Source organism: Bos indicus, chromosome 5, assembly GCF_029378745.1.
Source record: "Bos indicus isolate NIAB-ARS_2022 breed Sahiwal x Tharparkar chromosome 5, NIAB-ARS_B.indTharparkar_mat_pri_1.0, whole genome shotgun sequence".
In the NCBI taxonomy this organism is placed as follows: Eukaryota; Metazoa; Chordata; class Mammalia; order Artiodactyla; family Bovidae; genus Bos; species Bos indicus.
Window position 1 is genome coordinate 101,936,730 of NC_091764.1, and position 20,037 is coordinate 101,956,766.

At 42.8% G+C, this 20,037-nt stretch overlaps 2 protein-coding genes across 2 annotated transcripts in view; both read left to right on the forward strand.

Annotated features, from left to right (window-relative positions):
- Window positions 1-4,157: 4,157 nt before the first annotated feature.
- LOC139176083 (antigen WC1.1-like) overlaps window positions 4,158-20,037 on the forward strand; it is a 105,264-nt gene continuing 89,384 nt past the window's right edge. The window contains exon 1 of the mRNA XM_070788665.1: window positions 4,158-4,279. Within this exon, the coding sequence (XP_070644766.1) occupies window positions 4,207-4,279 (73 nt within the window). The 5' untranslated portion in view covers window positions 4,158-4,206. The remainder of the gene's footprint in view (window positions 4,280-20,037) is intronic.
- The window catches only part of LOC109559707 (antigen WC1.1-like), a 59,314-nt gene continuing 47,070 nt past the window's right edge, over window positions 7,794-20,037 (forward strand). Inside the window, exons 1-4 of the mRNA XM_070788543.1 lie at window positions 7,794-7,857; window positions 8,035-8,355; window positions 17,848-18,156; window positions 18,247-18,564. Coding sequence (XP_070644644.1) covers window positions 7,794-7,857; window positions 8,035-8,355; window positions 17,848-18,156; window positions 18,247-18,564 — 1,012 coding nt within the window. The remainder of the gene's footprint in view (window positions 7,858-8,034; window positions 8,356-17,847; window positions 18,157-18,246; window positions 18,565-20,037) is intronic.

The following is a 20,037-nucleotide window of genomic DNA, read 5'->3' on the forward strand; positions in this document are numbered from 1 at the left end:
TTGTGTGTGGTTTGAATTGAAAATATGCCAAATGATAAATACATAAACATCCTGACCACTTGGCCATATCTGATTAAGACCAGAACAGGAAGCTTCATGGTCTTCACCTGTCAGTGTTCTGTGGTTTGTCTTCTTTATCTTCAGATATACGAAGAAATTTGCAGCATTTTTACGTGTTTAGAACTGGCTGTCTCAGCACTGCTCTTGTACTGGGACTAGGTTGTTTCTAGTTATTGAAATTTACTGCATTCATTGCAGAAAGGTGTTGAAGTGAACCATATATAGCTCATACCATTTAACAGTATTGAAATATCATTAAAACAAATGATACAGCTTGCATTGTGCTGTTACATCCTCACAAGTTAAATTATTTCTCAAAGGATTTCTTTTTGATTGAAATGATTTGTGTAAAATACCAGGTTGACATTCATTCATTCAGGTATACAAGAGACATCATTACGATTTTTAGTTAGCCAAGCACTGGGGATATGGAGGTGAATTAGACACAAAATGTTTTACCAAGTATATTTGAGTTTATAAAGTAAAATGATTAAGTAAACAACTTAATTCACAAAAGCTCACCAATGGTAAGGTCGAGGTTCTTGAGCAGTTACATGGGGCACAGAGAGAAGGAGTGATGTGTGGAAGACTCACAACTCTGATTGGTACCAATGACAATCACAGCATGTGGTTCCTGGGAGAGTTCTGACAGCCTCAGTCAAGGCTCCAGGTCACAGAATTGAATTCCTGCTCTAGAGTCCTGGGATTCCTTGGATGAGATGGTGGGAGATGCCCTAACACTGCTTCTCTACTACTACTACGTGTGTAAGTATGTGTGCGTGTTAGTCGCTCAGCTGTGACCAACTCATTGTGACTCCGTGGACTGTAGCCCCTCCAGGCTCCTCTGTCCATTGGATTTCCCAGGAAAGAATACCAAAGTGGGTTGTCATTTCCTTCTCCAGAGAATCTTCCTGACCCAGGGATCGAACTCAGATCTCCTGCATTGAAGGCAGACTCTTTATCATCTGAGCCATCAGGAAAGCAAGTTAACAGTAGTACATAATACTACGACTATGCACTACTGCTGTTGCCTGGAAAGTTCCATGGACAGAGGAACCTGGCATGGGTTCGCAAGGTGCTGGCCACGACTGAGCACATCAGCATCAGCACACGTACTACTGTTAACTGGTGTTGTAATATCACACGCTAATGCCAACTCACCTAATCCTCACCAAAATCAGTCATCTTGGTGGGATCATAACCCTCCTTTTACTAATCAGAGAGTGTAAGAACCCTGTTCAAGGCCCACACTTGACGTGTGGCTAAACTGTGAGTCAAGACCAGGCAGTCTGGCTCTCGAGCCTGTTTTCCTGACCCTGTACTGCACTCTCTCATGTTCATTGTGGACACAGGTGGGTTAGTGTCCTCCCTAAAACTTTCCTCCTTCAAATCTTTGATGAGATTGGATACTGAGATTTCTTTATGTGTCAGAAAGATGTAGCTTCATCCAAGGGTGAGTTGGTCCATGTTGATCCTGCACCCCCAGCTCTGGGGTAGAGGGTGCTGTGGGGACAGGCTGCCAGCCCTGAGTTTGCCGCTCCTTATAGCCCATCCCTTTCTATAAAGGGTCTGGAGCTGCTAACAGCATCTTACCTGTGAGATCTCCATCCCAAGTTGAGACCATGTGTACCTGGTTCACTAAACGCATCCCTGTGTCACCCTGTGGGAGGGATGACTGGACCTCAGGAAGCACGTCCTGTGTTCTCGGTGTCTGGCTGGTGGTTTCTGGTGATGGTGTGGACTCCACAACTGGGTGAGGAATGATGACTCTGGGCCCAGAGGGAGTAGAGCATCAATTCTAAGTGACTGAGCAGATCCTGGTCTTACTTCAGCAACTGAGTGTAAATTTTGGTTTTGATATTTATAGTAAGTTTTTATCATTAACATGTTAAAGGTCCAGATATAGAAGGAGATGGGGTCAGGTACAGTCATGGGGCTTGAGAGTGACAGGACCAGATGACAAGGAAGTGATTCTTCTATAAATAATGGATATATATTAGCATATTTAGAGGAAGAAAAGCATGTGTTCAACTGTCTTTTCTCCCGTCTCAAGTAGGAAGAACAGGCATGGCGGGACAGAGAAGTTGTGTCTGCTGACTGGGATGAGGGGTCCCTCTGGTGTGGGATGTGGCAGGGCTGTGGACTAACCTGCAGCTGCCCTCAGTGTTGGCCCTACTGAGCCCTTAAGGTGGGCCGTGGGTGGCTCTTGAAGCTGTCTCTGAGCTCCAGTGGGGACCCTGGGGCCTGTGTGTCACAGATGCTTCCTTCCACATCTGTGCTGAAAAGATGGAGTCAGGGTGAGGGGGCATCAGGGTGGGCTTGTGTGGACCGCAGGGCTTCATCATGGGAATCTTGAGCCCGAGGGGGGCATGAGGAAAGGGGGCAGCACTTTAGTGACCTTGAATTTCGATGGGGGAGCTCTATCTTGCATCACTTATGGCCCTTCTCAGTCTCTCTATTCATCCCTGGGGTACCTTCTAGGGGAGCTTCTGGGAGCTTCTGTGATGAGTGGAAACAGAACAAGGCAGCAATGACTACATCGGACATCATCCTTTCTGCTTGGATCTGTCCCCTTAACCCACTGGGATTCCATTCTTGCCACCAACTTTCCTCTTAAATGCAGAACAGAGGAAGTGGGTTCATTGGTGGTTTCAGGCAGCATGAACCCCTTTCTCTTATCTGCTTCACTCACCCCTTCTTTGCCCCCTGCCTGCAGCTATCATGTAGCAGACTTTCTATTTCCCCATCTCTCTGGATCTCCTCCCTTAAATTATATTTTGTGTCTTCTTTAGTTATGGTTTTATAATACAAATGTATTCTGAGTCTTATCAAACCATACTTTCAGCATATAAAGGAGGTACATGTGAAGTTTAGAAAACTTTAGTCTTTCTAAAGTATCATTTTCTTCTTGTTTTCATTGTTTAGTCACTTAGTCGTGCCCAACTCATTTCGACAAATGGACTGTAGCTGCCCAGGCCATTCTGTCCACGGAATTCTCCAGGCAAGAATACTGAAGTGGGTTGCCATTTCCTTCTCCAGGGGATCTTCCTGACACAGGGATCGAATCCACATCTCTTGCTTTGTGCGCGGATCCTTTGTACTGAGCCATCAGTGAAGCCCCATGTTTTCTTCTAGAGATCCCTGCTCCTATTTTGGTGGGCTAGAGTTGAATGAGGACTCCTACTTTCTCTTTGTTTCCTTTAATAGCAATCTCTTTCTTTCTATCAGCATCATTTAGTGACTAGCTGAAAGAGATACTTCACATAAAATGAAATGCAGTAAAGGGAAAGTTATTTAACACGTCTGAATGTCCCTATAGGGAACCCACTTGCCAATGCAGGAGAAGCAGATTTGATCCTTGAGTCATAAAGATCCCTTTAGAAGGAAATGGCAACCCCCTCCAGTATTCTTGCCTGGGAAATCCATTGGACAGAGGAGGCTGGCGAGCTACAGTCCATGGGTTGCAAAGAGTCAGACACGACTGAGCATGCAGGCACTTGCTTCAGGACCAAGTCTCCAGTTCATTCTGAGAAGGCGGAAAACCCTGTAATCTCATCCTCCCAACTTGATGGGTCTCACTTCATGCTTTCACAGTCACCTGTGAATTCCTGTACTCCTGGTCCTCATTTTATACTGACCTGATAAATACTCTTGTATTTCGAGACTTCTTGTAATTCTCTGCTTTCACCCTGAGCTCAGTGCCGGGGAAGATCAATGCTCGATTCTACAAAAGTTATTCTCCACGGGTCAACAGATCCCACACCCAGACCCTGTGAGATCTCACAGTCTGCAGATATTGACCAGGGTGATCAGGGGAGAGAAAGGCACTCATGATTTTTGATGAACCGTTTCTACCCCAGTCCCAGTGGTGGGACCCAGCTCTCAGGACTACGGAAGCAGGAGCTCAAAGGACCGTGTTGCTCATATAAGGACATTTTGAAGATTCAGAAGCTCATTGGTGTCTGAGCTTCAGAAAGGGGCAGATGCAGCCTCCGATAGTGCCTGAAATGGTGAAATGTGTTGCTATTGGCTCTCAGGAGGAGAGGGTGTAAAGGGTGGTCTATATAGACCCCGGTCAGCACTCTGACGCCTCCTCACAGGCTGATCCTGCATCTGGGACTGTGACCTTGAGGACGTAGGGTCAGGATGGCTCTGGGCAGACACCTCTCCCTGCGGGGACTCTGTGTCCTCCTCCTCGGCACCGTGGTGGGTGGTCAAGGTAAGAGCTGCCCCTCTGTCCTGGGTCCAAACCAGGCAGTGCATGCCTTGGTGAAGGGAAAGGTGTCTGGAGTTCTGGAGCAGAGCCTCAGTGTTTTTGACCAAAAAAGAACCATGCTGATGTGAATACTGGTCCATCTCCTATGGGGGGTCCATTGGTCATAGTGGCAGATTTTACAGAGCAGTGAGGTTTGGTCTGGACCAAGCTGGGTCAGCCTGAGTCCCCTCCACGGTCTCCCTTGTTTTCAGGGAGCTTCTAGGAGTCCCAGTGGCTCCCAGTGTATGGAAGTTCCAGTGACTGACCTCAGCTGGGACTCTGGGCTGTTCCCACACGCTCCACGTGCCTGGTGTGTGAGCACTGCCCCTGGGTCCCTGTGTTTCCTGTGTCTTCGCTCCTGCAGGCTCTGTGATTATGTGTGTGTTATGTGTGTGTATGTGTGTAGGTGAGGAGTGTGTAAGGGTGTGTGTATGTGAGGGTATGAAGAGTATGTGTGTGTGAGTGTGTGAGCGTGTGTATGTATGAGGGTGTATGTGGGTATGAAGAGTGTATGTGTTTGTGGAGTGTGTGAGGAGTGTGCAAATGATGTATTAAGTTGTGTGAGGAGTATATGTGGGTGAGTGAGGAGTGTGTGAGGAGTGTGGGAGGGTGTGTGAGGCTGTGTGAGCCTGTGTGTGTGTGTGTGTGTGTGTGTGTGAGGGGAGGTGGAACCTGCCTGTGTGAGAGGAACAGAGCTGCTGAGCAGGGAGTGAGTCCGTTGGTCTGTAAAGCACACGGGGTGTCCACAGGGCTGGTTGTCATGGCCGCTGCATGTAACTGGATCAGAGATAATCATACACCCACCGGCCTCTCTCTGGCTCCTCTCCCCCATCTCTCGGGCTCCCCTCTGCTTGTTGCCATGTCTGTCAAGCACTGGGCTCTGTGAGAGGCTCTGCCTGCTGGTCTTACCTGTTCCCACCAGGTGTCCATTAGGGAGCAGAGAAGCCTGCATCCAGGAGAGGGGACCTCTTGTCTGTTCAGTTCAGTTCAGTTCAGTTGCTCACTGATGTCTGACTCTTTGCGATCCCATGGACCGCAGCATGCCAGGCCTTCCTGTCCACCACCAACTCCCAGAGTCTACCCAAACTCATGTCCATTGAGTCAGTGATGCCATCCAACCATCTCATCGTCTGTTGTCCCCTTCTCCTCCCACCTTCTCTCTTTCCCAGCTTCAGAGTCTTTTCAGATGTGTCAGCTCTTCACATCAGGTGGCCAAAGTATTGGAGTTTCAGCTTCCACATCAGTCCTTCCAATGAACTTGTCCATCTGTTTGTAAAGATCAGTTGATGTGCAGCCCCATGTGTATAAGTTCCCAAGTCCCTGCCCCAGTCCCCGTGACTCATTTCCTGATGTGCTGGGGGCCTGGGATGGTCCTTTCCCCTCCCAGGATCTGCTGTGACTCTGTAGGGAGCACTTTCTCTCATGCCCTCTCTTGTCCCTCCCTGGGGGCTGCTTTCCACTGAGTGAGGGTGGAGTATGTTACCAGTCGTTCTGTTGTGGTCTGCAAGGTTTCTTTGGACAAATCCGCTGATCTCCTTATGGGAGTTCTCTTGGGTGACAGAATTTTTTTCTTCTCTTTAGACTTTTAGAATTCTCTCTTTCTCTTTGCATTTGAACAATTTACTCTGTGAGTCTTGGAGAAGGTTGTTTTGGGTTGAAATTTTGGGGTGACTTATTAGCTTCGTGAACTTAGGTGTCCAGATCTTTCCCCAGGTTTGGAAATTCGCAGCTTGTCTTTCTTTCTAATTATTTATTTTTGGCTGTGCTAGGTCTCCTTGCTGCATGTGGGCTTTCTCTAGCTGTGGTAAGCAGGGGCTACTCCTCGCTGCAGTGCATGGGCATCTCACTGCAGTGGCTTCTCTTGCTGGAGACCACAGGCTCTAGGTGCACACGTTTCAGCAGCTGTGGCACACTGGCTTAGTTGCTCTGCGGCATGTGGAATCTTCCTGGACCAGGGATTGAACCCATGTCCCCTACATTGGCAGGTGGATTCTTAACCACTACACCACCAGGGAAGTCCTCCTAAGTCCTCCTCAGCCCTTAATTCTTTTCTCCTTCACTTCTTCTGTTATGACTCCAGTCCATACATTGTTTCTCTTTATGGTGTCCACTGGCTTTCTATATTCCTTTCATTCTCTTTTGGCTCCTCTATTTGGATGCTTTCAACTAATCTTTCTTCTAACACATTGATTCCTTTTTCTTTTTATTTCCCTTGGTCAAGTCAGTTGTTGAATCTCTGTGTTGAATTCTTCAGTTTACTCATTGTATTGTGCATATTAAGTTGCCTCAGTCATGTCTGACTCTTTGGGACCCTATGGACTGTAGCCCACCAGGCTCCTCTGTCCATAGGATTCTCCAGGCAAGAATACTGAAGTGGGTTGCCATGCACTCCTCCAGGGGATCTTCTGGACCCAGGGATCAAACCCAAGTCTCTTACATTTCCTGCACTTGCAGACAGGTTCTTTACCACTAGTGCCACCTGGGAAGCCCATTCATTTATTATTCAGCTTCAAAATATCTGGTTGAAGAATTGAAGAAGTGTAAGTCACTCAGTCATGTTTGACTCTTTGTGACCCCATGGGTACACAGTCCATGGAATTCTCTAGGCCTTACTGGAGTGGGTAGTCTTTCTCTTCTCCAGGGGGTCTTCCCAATCCAAGGATCAAACCCAGGTCTCCAGCATTGCAGACTGATTCTTTACCAGCTGAGCCACAAGAGAAGACTGGAGTGGGTAGCCTATTCCTTCTCCAGCAGATATTCCTGATGCAGGAATTGAACCAGAGTCTCCTTCATTGCAGATGGGTTCTTTACCAACTGAGTTATCAGAGAATTGCAAAATATCTGATTAGTTCTTTTTTTTTTTTTTTTCCCTAAATAGTCTTCTGATGCTGGAAAAGATTGAAGGTGGTAGGAGAAGGGGACGACAGAGGATGAGATGCTTGCATGGCATCACTGACTGAATGGATATGAGTCTGAGTAAACTTTGGGAGTTGGTGATGGACAGGGAGGCCTGGCATACTGTACTCCATGGGGTCTCAAAGAATCAGACATGACTGAGTGACTGAACTGAACTGAACTGAACACTGGGAATGTCTCCATCTATGATGTTCCTACTAATGAACTTCTTTTTATGTGCAGAAACCAGATTCATCTTATGACTTAATTGCTAAAGTGACATCTGATCACTTTCATCAAATTCCATTTGTTAGATGCGTGTTACAGGTATATTGGAGTGTGGAATTACACAAAGACATGAACACCAGATGGCAGGAATAACCAGGACATTTTAGAGCCTGTTACCCCAGTCCTCTGTTCCTGAGCTGGATTAGATACTTCCTATACACAGGGAAGGAGAGGGAGGATTCCTCCCTGGATCCTGGGCCATGAGCTGCAACTGAGATGGAGAAGCTGGGCCCTAGTAGCCTTGGGCACATCTACAGGGAGGGCAGCATCCAGAGTCTCTGAAGACCTGTCCTCGATGGTGTCCCTGGAGCTGGCTCTACAGGCTCCTGAAAAATACCTGGTGTCTCCCTTCCTGCTCCGTATTCAGTGATGGCACACTGGGGGCTTAGAGTTAGCCACGCTGGGAATGCTTATACCACAGAGGTCAGGAAATACTATATCCCATGCACTGTTTTGCTCCTCAGAGAGCTAATGTTTTAAATATTATACCACTCTAAGTCTCCTAAAATCTTTCCTGTCGTGTGTCTCTTTTGCAGTACTGGAGCTGAGGCTGAAGGATGGAGCCCACCACTGTGAGGGGAGAGTGGAAGTGAAGCACCAAGGAGAATGGGGCACAGTGGATGATCTGGAATGGACCTTGAAGGATGCATCTGTAGTGTGCAGACAGCTGGGGTGTGGAGCTGCCATTGGTTTTCCTGGAGGGGCTTATTTTGGACCAGGACTTGGCCCCATTTGGCTTTCGTATACTTCATGTGAAGGGGTAGAGTCAACTGTCAGTGACTGTAGGCATTCTAATATTAAAGACTATCGTAATGCTAGCTATTCGCACGACGAGGATGCTGGAGTAGTCTGCTCAGGTAAGTCCTGTCTGGTTTGTGTGGGGATCTCTAGCAGGAAAAGCCTCTGTCTTATTACCAAAGTTATTTGAGATTATGGATACAATCTTTAGAAGATACTTGGGTGAAGGGTCTTTGTGATGTGTCACAGGAGGCAGCTAAGTTGCTTCAGTCGTGTCCGACTCTGTGCAACCCCACAGACAGCAGCCCACCAGGCTCCACCACCCCTGGGATTCTTCAGGCAAGAACACTGAAGGGGGTTGCCATTTCCTTCTCCAATGCATGAAAGTGAAAAGTGAAAGTGAAGTCGCTCAGTCGTGTCCAACTCTTCGAGACCTCATGGACTGCAGCCCACCAGGCTCCTCCATCCATGGGATTTTCCAGGCTAGAGTACTGGAGGGGGTGCCATTTTCTTCTCCAATGCATGAAAGTGAAAAGTGAAAGTGAAGTCACTCAGTCGTGTCCGACTCTTCGCGACCTCATGGACTGCAGCCCACCAGGCTCCTCCGTCCGTGGGATTTTCCAGGCCAGAGTACTGGAGTGGGGTGCCATCGCCTTCTCTGACAGGAGGCAGAGGTGATGTCAAAGTTTCATACAGATTTAGCTTCTGGATTTGACCTCTGTGACACAGTCTCAGCATGGTAATTGTTCTGTATTCTTTGACATAATGGTCAGTAGGGTGTGGCTACATTGATGGGAGGGTGGTGTCATAGGAGAGTTGTAGGCAACAAGGTTTATTATCCTCATTGGTCCTAAAAGTCAGAGTCACCATACTCCATCAGGTTGATATGTGGGTGATGTGCCAATAGAACAGGCTCAACCAAGCAATGGTGACCCCAAAAGGGCATGTGAAGACCCATGGACAAGTCACCATACCCGAAGTCATGGTGCAGTTACACAAGGAAAAGGTGTGAGAGAAATTCAGTGGTGCATTTAAATGTCCCTAGGTCACAGTCAGAGGAGGCCAGAAGTGGGACTTGTGGCAGGGAAAATCTCATCACAATGGTGTACCTGATGAATTGAGTGGGGAGCTCACACCACATTTGCAGGGATGTTGAGGGAGCAGGAAAATCAAGTCTTTTAGTTTACTACACAGTAGCTGAAGCACACCACATATAAGAGGCAGTGAAGCTAAGAGTTCATGGGGTTCTCAAGGCAAGAATACTGAAGTGGTTTGCCTTTCCTTCTCCAGTGGACCACATCTTGTCAGAACTGTCCACTAAGACCCGTCTGTCTTGGGTGGCCCTACATGGCATCGCTCATAGTTTCATTGAGTTAGACAAGGCTGTGGCCCATGAACTGTGAACTTCCAGATGTTCAAGCTGGATTTAGAAAAAACAGGAACCAGAGGTCAAATTGCCAACATCTGTTTGATCACTGAAAATGCAAGACAGTTCAGGAAAAACATCTACTTCTACTTTACTGACTATGACAAAGCCTTTAACTGTGTGGATCACAACAAACTGGAAAATTCTTCAAGAGATGGGAATACCAGACCATCTGACCTGCATCCTGAGAAATCTGTATGTAGGTCAAGAAGCAACAGTTAGAACTGGACATGGAACAAAAGACTGGTTCCAAATTGGGGAAGGAGTATGTCAAGGCTGTATATTGTCACCCTGCTTATTTAACTTATATGCAGAGTACATCATGGGAAATGTTGGACTGGATGAAGCACAAGTTGGAATCAAGATTGTCAGGAGAAATATCAATAACCTTAGATGCAGATTACATCACACTTATGGCCGAAAGCAAAGAACTAAAGACCCTCTTGATGATAGTGAAAGATGAGAGTGAAAAAGTTGGCTTAAAACTCAACATTCAGAAACTAAGATCATAGCATCTGGTCCCATCATTTCCTGGCAAATGGGGAAACAGTGGAAATGGTGAAAGACGTTTTTTTTTTTTGGCTCCAAAATCACTGCAGATGTGACTGCAGCCATGAAATTAAATGATGCTTGCTCCTTGTAAGAAAAGCTATGACCAACCTAGACAGCATATTAAAAAGCAGAGACATTTCTTTGCCAAAAAAGACTGGTCTAGTCAAAGCTATGGTTTTTCCAGTAGTCTTATATAGATGTGAGAGTTGGACTATAAAGAAAGCTGAGCACTGAAGAATTGATGCTTTTGAACTGTGGTGTTGGAGAAGACTCTTGAGAGTCCCTTGGACTGCAAGGAGATCCAACCAGTCCATCCTAAAGGAAACCAGTCCTGGGTGTTCATTGGAAGGACTGATGCTGAAGCTGAACCTCCAGTACTTTGGCCACCTCATGCGAAGAACCGACTCATTGGAAAAGACCCTGATGCTGGGAAAGATTGAAGGTGGGAGGATAAAGGGATGACAGAGGATGAGGTGGTTGGATGGCATCACCGACTGAATGGACATGAAATAGAGTAAACCCCAGGAGTTGGTGATGGACAGGGAAACCTGGCATGCTGCAGTCCATGGTGTTGCAAAGAGTCAGACATGACTGAGGAACTGAACTGAACTGAATTGAAGCTAAGAGGACCTGATGTGACTCCTAAGAAGTACTCAGTGCTATCTAAGTGTGTTTGACCTATGCCAAGGTGGATGCAGGAAAGAAGTGAAGCCAGGGCGTGAATGGGTGCTCACAGTATTTGGCAGAGATGCTTCTAGTTGTTATCACAATTGCAGATTGGATGTCCAGGTTATTAATCACATCAGAACAACTGGACTGGAGGAAGATATTGTCAGTTATCACAGTGAATTCCCTAAGGTAGAAGGCTGGTCTTAGGATAGTACCACCCCATCTAATGGGATGGTGGGACAGGGGAGCCCTGAAGACATCTGCAGTAGGTCCTTAACAGCCACAGCCAATTAGCTGTTGGGTATTTATGTACAGGAAGATCATTGGAAAAGTGATCTTTTCTAATCTCACCTTCAGCAGATTTTTGATGATTCTAGTTGATGCCCTTAAGGAAACAATTCTTTTCCTTTTTAAAAAGTACTTTATTGAGGTATGTCTGACATACAAAACTGCTTGGTAAGTATGCATTTGTGAAACCACTACAGCACTTATGTCATAAATCTATTCATCTCTTCAAAATGTTTTCTTCCATTTTCTTTATCATTCTCATTAAAAATAATTATTTTTAAGGTGAATTTGAATTTTAGTTAGAAACTTTTGTTTTAAACAAACCTGTTTTCTGGCATCTCAAGCAACCTTCCTCATTGTCACAATGTCATAATCATGGTTCCAACTGAAGATAAATTTGTGGAAATACTACAGGTGTCGCTACCATATTTTGATAAATCAGCATCTGAGTGAAAATAGAGTGTGTGATGTTCAAACTTTGTGTTAAATTAGAACTCCCAATGTTATCCTAAGAAAACTGATGTCTTGTTATTAATTCCAGTTAAGATATACTTAGAAGTAGAGAATTGGAAGTGCTCTGATATTTAACAAAGGTCTGTCTAGTTAAGGCTATGGTTTTCCAGTGGTTATGTATGGATGCGAGAGTTGGACTGTGAAGAAAGCTGAGCACCAAAGAATTGATGCTTTTGAACTGTGGTGTTAGAGAAGACTCTTGAGAGTCCCTTGGAGATCCAACCAGTCCATTCTGAAGGAGATCAGTTCTGGGTGTTCATTGGAAGGACTGATGCTAAAGCTGAAACTCCAATACTTTGGTCACCTCATGTGAAGAGTTGACTCATGGGAAAAGACTCTGATGCTGGGAGGGATTGGGAGCAGGAGGAGAAGGGGATGACAGAGGATGAGATGGCTGGATGGCATGACCGACTTGATGGACATGAGTTTGAATGAACTCCGGGAGTTGGTGATGGACAGGGAGGCCTGGCGTGCTGCGATTCATGGGGTCACAAGGAGTCGGACATGACTGAGCAACTGAACTGAACTGAACTAATATTTAAACCCTGATTGTGGTTTGTACACCCTGACTACCATTGCTCTAACTTAGACTCTCACATTTTTATGAATGGTTCCGGGTTCCTTCTATTTCTCTTTTTGTCACTAGTTTCCTCCTCCTGGTCTGTTTTTTCTGTATTTTCAGACATATTTTAATGATGTGAAGATAAGTCAAAGTGGTGGTGATATAGCAGAAATAAGATTAGAATAGCATGTGTTTTGATTATCTTAATCAAAACTCTTGGAGTTTCTTCTGCTCAACCTTAGCAGTCAGGTATGGAAGAGAAATTCCAGCTTCAGTAGTGGATTGCTGGAAGTGAAGTACCGTGTTTAGGAGAAATCTAGAGTGGAAACAAAGACCAGAGGAGAATGTAGAGAAGCTTGTTTGGAAAAATGAGATTTCATGGAGTTCAGGTGGAAGATCTGGGAGGGAACACACAAATTGTGAAGGACTGTGGTGCAAGCGTTCCAAGTTCCTTCAGTCCTGTCCTACTCTTTGTGACCCGATGGACCATAGGATTCTCCAGGCACAAATACTGGAGTGGGTGGCCATTTCCTTCTCCAGGGGATCTTCCTCACCCAGGGATCAAACCTGGGTCTCCCACATTGGAGGCAGAGTCTTGATTATCTTCTAAGCCACCAGGGACTACAGTACTGAAGTGCAAAATGGTGAGGGGATGAAGATGCAAGGATTGCAGGAGGGGAGGGTTGGAAAGATGCAGGTCAATTCGTACATTCACCACAGCCTCTGTGCTACACTTCCTTCCTGCCCTCATTCCTTCCCTCCTTCTCTTCCTTTATCCTGTTGTGGGAGTCATTTCTCAGCTCTGTGGAAGTACTAGCATTTGTAGCTGGCAGTTTTCTTAGTGGAAAAAATTTTTTAATATGGATTCTGTTTATTTAACAAATAAGTTTACTCATATTTTTCTCTTTTTTTGTATCAGATTTTGGTGAGTTGTGTTTCACAAGTAATGTGTTTTAAAGGACTTGGCCCATTTTACAAAAAATTTTCAAATTAGTGACACTGGTTCATATCTCATATCTTTACACATTGGGAAGATCTACAATGATATTTCTCCTTTTGCTACTGGTGCTGTTAATGTGTTCCTCTTTTTTCTTAATTGGTTTGCTAGAAGATTATCAGTGTTAATGTTCTTTTTAAGAGAATCACTAATGGACTGTATTGATTTTCTTGATCGTGTATTTGCTTTCTTCTTAATTGATTTCTATGCTCAGTTGTCATTCCTCTTTTTCAGTTATGATTGTGGTTGCTTTTGTAGATTCTTAAGGTGGAGTCTTGGATCATTTTCTTCTGTTTCTATTTTTATTCTAATGTAATCATCAAAGAAGCATCAAGGTTCTAAATTTTCTTCTAAGCATCACTTTATTTTTAACCCACCAGTTTCAATACTATATAATTTCTTTTGTATTTTATTATCATAAAATGTTTCTTTTTCTCTGAATGAATTCTTTGTCTTATAGTCTGACTTTGTATGATATTAATTTAGATATTATATAGAGTTTTCTCTGATTTGTGTTTGCATGGTATGTAATTTTTACCTCTTTAATATGTTTCTGTGTTTATATTTAAACACATATAAGTTTGTAGACAGTATATTGTTTTGTCTTATTTTATGTGGTCTGATTATCTTGTTTTTTATTTGGAGTACTTAAGTTATTTATTTAATGTAATTATTGATATAATTGGGTTTAAGTGTACTTGCCTGCTATTTGTCAGAGAAGGCAATGGCAACCCACTCCAGTACTCTTGCCTGGAAAATCCCATGGACGGAGGAGCCTGCTAGGCTGCAGTCCATCGGGTCGCTAAGAGTCGGACACGACTGAGCGACTTCACTTTCATTTTTCACTTTTATACATTGGAGAAGGAAATGGCAACCCACTCCAGTGTTCTTGCCTTGAGAATTCCAGGGACAGGGGAGCCTGGTGGGCTGCCGTCTATGGGGTCTCACAGAGTCGGACATGACTGAAGTGACTTTGCAGCAGTAGCAGCAGCAGCTGCTGCTATATTTTATATCTTTGTTCTTATTTTAATCTTCGAGTATATTTTATCATTTTAATTTAAATACTGTATTGGTTTATTAATTGTATAAGAGTTTTAGGTGATTATAATGTTTAATTTTATTAATTTTTGAAGTAATTTTTATTTTTTGCTGGCTGGGTCTTCATTGCTGCATGGGCTTTTCTCTAGTTGTGGAGATCAGAGGCTACTCTTTAGTTGCAGGCATGAGTTTCTCATTGCAGTGGCCTCTCTTGTTGTAGTGCACAGGCTCTATGGTGCACAAGCTTCAGTAGTCGTGGCCCCTGGACTCTAGAGTGCAGGCTCACTAGTTGTGGTGCACAGGCTTAGTGGCTCCGTGGTCTGTGGGATTTTCCTAGACCACGGATTGAACCCACGTCTCCTGCATTGTCAGGTGGAGTCTTCACCACTGAACCACCGGGAAAGCCCAATGTTGAATTATTAATCTTCAATTACATTTTACCTTGAAATGATATTATGTCACAACTTGCAATGTCAGTCACTATACTTTTCTTCCATTTTCCTGTTCCTGTCTTTGGTGCTGTCATTGTCATACATTCTATTTGTAAATTTATTATGAATCTTATAGTTTGTTGCTAATATTTTTGCCTTAAATCTTCTAATAGAGGATCAACATTTACCACAGTCTCTATAGCTTTGAGAGGATCCATGTTTTCATCTGCTGTCATCTCCCTTTAGCTTGAAGAACTTTCTGAGGCAGTTTTGTGTAGTGTGTGTCTGGTGGCCTCCAATTCTGTCATCTCTCATTTACTTGAAATCATTTTAATTTTCATTCAGTTTTGAAAAGTATTTTCATAGCTGATTCAATTTTAGTGTAACAAATGCCCAATCCCAATACTTTAAATATGTATTACATTGTCATCTGACTTTCATTGCCTTCAACAAAATGTCAGTAAATAATACTTATCCTTTTGTTCCCTGTATATAATGTGTCAAACTTCCCTGGCTGCTCTTAACATATTTTTGTTTGTTTGTTTACCAATGAATTTCAGTAATTACATTGTCAAGTTTTCTGAGAATGGTTTCATTATCTTATTTGGGGTTTGTTTAGTTTTTTTGATCAATGGGTTTACAGTTTTCAATAACTTTGGGAAAATGTCATTTATCTTTTCTTAATATTTTTCTGCACATCCATTATTCTGAATCTCCAAATACACATATTTTATATATTTTGATATTATCCCACATGCCATTGAGTTTCCATTCTTATTTTTCTGCCTTTTTACTCTCTTTGGTTCAATTTAAATAGTTTCTACTACTGTGTTTTACTTCCCAGTTCTTTTATTCTGCAATGTCTAGTCTCTTGTGTAATTAATCTAGATGATTGTTCATTCCAATACTATATTTTTCAGTTTCAGAAGTCTCATTTGTTTATTTTTCCTAGTTTTCCTCCCTGTTTATTTTTACTGTTCATTAAGCATATTTATATTAGGGGTTTAAGGAGCTCTTCAGCCAATTCAATCATTTCTGTAATTTCTGAACCTGCTTTAAATGATTGTTTTTAAAAAATGTGTTATGGGTTACGTTTCTCTCTTTTGGAAATTCTAATAATTTTTTGGTTGGATGTTGGGCATCACTAAGCAATCCTTTACCAGGAAGATCTTCAGAAGTAAATAATCAGAACACACCCAGAAATCAGAGAATTATACTTGATGAATTAAATAAAATTTTTTCATTGGGTTATCTTCATTCAGTTCAAAATGTGTTCCTTTGATGACAAAATGATGAACTTTTATTTTGGTTTTCCTCCTTTAGTTTCAAAACTTCCTTGATCCCACCTTGCCTGCCATATGCCCCAGCTACATCTTACTTCTTCAGCAGTAGCTACCCTTTCTGATTTTCTTTTCCATCCATCTGTATCTTTTAAAATGGTGTTTGCTTGTCTGAAGTGGGAGAAATGAGAAAGGATAACAGTTTACGTGGTAGATGGGAGGAGCAAGGGGTGATGTAGTATGCTAACAACCTATTCAAGGAGTGTTTCCTACAAATATTTGCATATTTATCCATATTGAGGCTTTTTCAACTTGGAACTCTCCAAATTATGGCTTGTTTGCTCATTTCCTCCTCCTTCTCCTTCTTCTTCCTTTTTTATGGCAATATGCCATCTTCTTTTAGAATTGTAAAACATTCATGAAAGAAATTAAAGATAATATCATCAATGGAAAGTCATTCTGTGTTTCTGGCCTGAAAGAATTAGTATTGTTAAAATGCCTGTACTTCTCAAAGTGATCTATAGATTTAATGCAATTCCTATCTAAATAGCATTCTTTATAGAAATAGGAAAACAATGTTAAAATATGAATGTGTGTTTTAATTTTTATATATTCATGAATTCCTGTTTTGTGATCATTATTGAATTTTAGTTTCATTCTATTATGGTCATGTAAGATACTTGGAATTATTTTAATATTTTTGAATGTGTTAAGGCTTATTTGTAACCTAGCCTGGAGACTATTCCATGTGTGCTTGAGAAGAATGCATATATTTCTATGGTTAGAATTTTACAATGATAGTATTAAAATAAATTCTTATCAGCCCTTAGCATTTTCTATGAGTCCTGTTTGAGAAGAAAAACCTTTAATAGGAGATGATGTGGAAACTCAGCTGTCTGGTAAACTCCCACTGAGAGCACACTCTCCCCCAGATTCTTTGACAAATCCTAGGATTTCAAGAGAGATGGCTGAGACTCTCTCTCTATGACTCTCTGAGTTTTCTTAACTCATTTTCCTTCCCACTGAGGTCACTGAAGGAATTCATGGAATTTTTTGGCATCAAAAAGTATCAGAAAGACAAGATGTGATCACATAAATGTGAATTAATGATAGTGTCCATATTTCTTCTCTGGAGCCATCACCCATCTACAGGTTGGCTATGCCCTCATCAATCCAGCCTCAGGATTTTCCTTAACCTAAGTCACTTGAGGACTAGCTTCGGGGAGAGAAAACTGGTCAGAATATTAGCCCCACAAGTCCCATGAAAGCTTCTAAGCTTGTCTAGATGCTAGGTCTCTAATCTCATAGCCTATGTCCCTTTGGGTGGCTTCTGGTCTGCATATCTCTATGTTCAAGTTTAAGTGCCTGAATATTATACAGTGTCCTTGGACCTGTATATAGGTCCTAGGCTGCTAAATGAGAAATTCACTTCTCCAACCAATGCTAAAAGATGTGTTTCCAGTATTCAGCCATTCCAATGATCTGAATTGGGCTCTGTAGTTTCCAGGCTCCTAGACCAAGGAATTCACATTTTTTAAAAAAAATTTTATTTTATTTTTAAACTTTACAATATTGTATTAGTTTTGCCAAATATTGAAATGAATTCACATTTTTAACCAGTCCCAAAGTGTATGTTCTTGGGATTCAATCATTCCAAACTGACCTTGTAATCCTCCTGGATTTCTCTTTAGAAACCTGCTCATGAAAATTCAATTATGACACTAACTGTCAAAGACTCTCTACATGCTCCACTCCTAAAACGAAAAACTTTCACTCCACTGCCTGTGACGTGTGGTTTCCAGTAGCCAAGTCAGTACCATGAACACTCACTGATCTTGTTGTTGTTTCCTCTTAGGATTTGTGCGTCTGGCTGGAGGGGATGGACCCTGCTCAGGGCGAGTAGAAGTGTATTCTGGAGAAGCCTGGATCCCAGTGTCTGATGGGAATTTCACACTCCTCACTGCCGAGGTCATCTGTGCAGAGCTGGGGTGTGGCAAGGCTGTGTCTGTCCAGGGACATGAGCTCTTCAGAGAGTCCAGTGCCTGGGTCTGGGCTGAAGAGTTCAGGTGTGAGGGGGAGGAGCCTGAGCTCTGGGTCTGCCTCAGAGTGCCCTGTCCAGGGGGCACCTGTCACCACAGTGGATCTGCTCAGGTTGTCTGTTCAGGTGAGATGCAGGTCAGGCCTTTCACCTCTGTGAACACCCTGGTCAGGTGAGAAAGTCATGTAATTTTGCTGAAACTTCTTCTTCTACCAGCATACTCAGAAGTCCGGCTCATGACAAATGGCTCCTCTCAGTGTGAGGGGCAGGTGGAGATGAACATTTCTGGACGATGGAGAGTGCTCTGTGCCTCCCACTGGAGTCTGGCCAATGCCAATGTTGTCTGTCGTCAGCTCGGCTGTGGAGTTGCCATCTCCACCCCCGGAGGACCACACTTGGTGGAAGGAGGTGATCAGATCCTAACAGCCCTATTTCACTGCTCGGGGGCAGAGTCCTTCCTGTGGAGTTGTCCTGTGACTGCCCTGGGTGGGCCTGACTGTTCCCATGGCAACACAGCCTCTGTGATCTGCTCAGGTAAGAGAGAGGGACAAGGGCTACTGGTATACAGGATGCTCCTGGAGTGAAATGTCTCCAAGAGCAGAGAGTGAGGTTAAACGGGCTTCAAAGTCAGAGATTTTGTGGTGAAATATGGATCTTCTCATTGTTCATTCATTTTTCAAATCAGGGCAGGAAGTGTGAAGGGGAATAATGTATTTTTAAGCAGCATCATTGCTTACATAAAATCATAGAAAACAATATAGGAGCAGTAAATATAGACCTAAGTATGAACCCCAACCCAGAGCAACAAAGAGAATGTCCCCAGCACCACAGTCACTGTCATCCCCAGTATCTGTGTCTTCCCTCCTCGATGGGGAAAAGCACTTACCTAACTTCTACTAACATAGAGAGTTTTATCAATGTTTGAACTTTATATAAAATGATGCAGTATGTTTCATCTTTTTATCTAAGTTTGTAGACTGAAATTTATGTTTGGGATTCACACATGATGTTGTATATTTTAGCACTTTATTTTTTTTATTACAGTAGAGTATGCTTTGAATGATCACATGGCCATGTACTGATCCATTCTACTGACAGTATAAATCTGAGTTATTTCCAGTTCTTGACTATTACAAATATGATATTACAACTTACCATGACAATGTCTTTGGGTGCAAATATGTGTTACTTATTTTCCATGTTTAACCCTTGGTCTTTTATTTTCATTTTCTTAATCAAATGGTGCCCTTTGCTGAACTCATTTCTTAATCTTATGTAAATATACCTTACCAACATTTTTCTGTACATTTAACGCTTCTTATATCCTTTAAAAAAGAATTTTGCCTACTCGAAGATTGTAAAAACATTCTCTAAGAGTATCTTATGGAAATTTTATTATATTTCTCTTGCATATTATTGTGCATTTCTTTTGGGATTGATATCTGTGTAAGATAAGGGTCAGGTTTCGTATGGACATTCAACTGACTTAGAATCTTTTTCTGAAAAGACTCTTCCCCACTGCAGTGCTGCCTTCGTCATAAGCAGTAGGGCAATTATGTCTGTCTTATCTGAGATTCTCTATTCTGTTCCATGTTATCATTTGTCTATCCTTGCACCAATACTGTATTTTCTTAATTATCATAACTTCGTAGTTGTTGTTGTTCAATCACTAGGTCATATCTGACTCTTTGTGACCCCATGGACTACAGCACACAGGCTTCCCTGTCCTTCACTATCTCCCTGAATTTCAAACTTTGTAGTTAGTCTGAATACTTTTAATTTACAAGAGTTACTTTATATTAACTCCTCTAATATCATTGCTTTTCTTACCAACTGTGCTGTTCATTCTTGGTTGCTTGTATTTTGTATGAATTTTGAAGTCAGTTTGTCATTTTCACCAAAAGAAAAGCTTAAGGGTATCACTGAGTTTAGATTTAAAAATTTGAGAGTAAACAAAAATTTGAGGATGATTCACATCGACAATGTTTTGTTTTCCAAATCATTGAC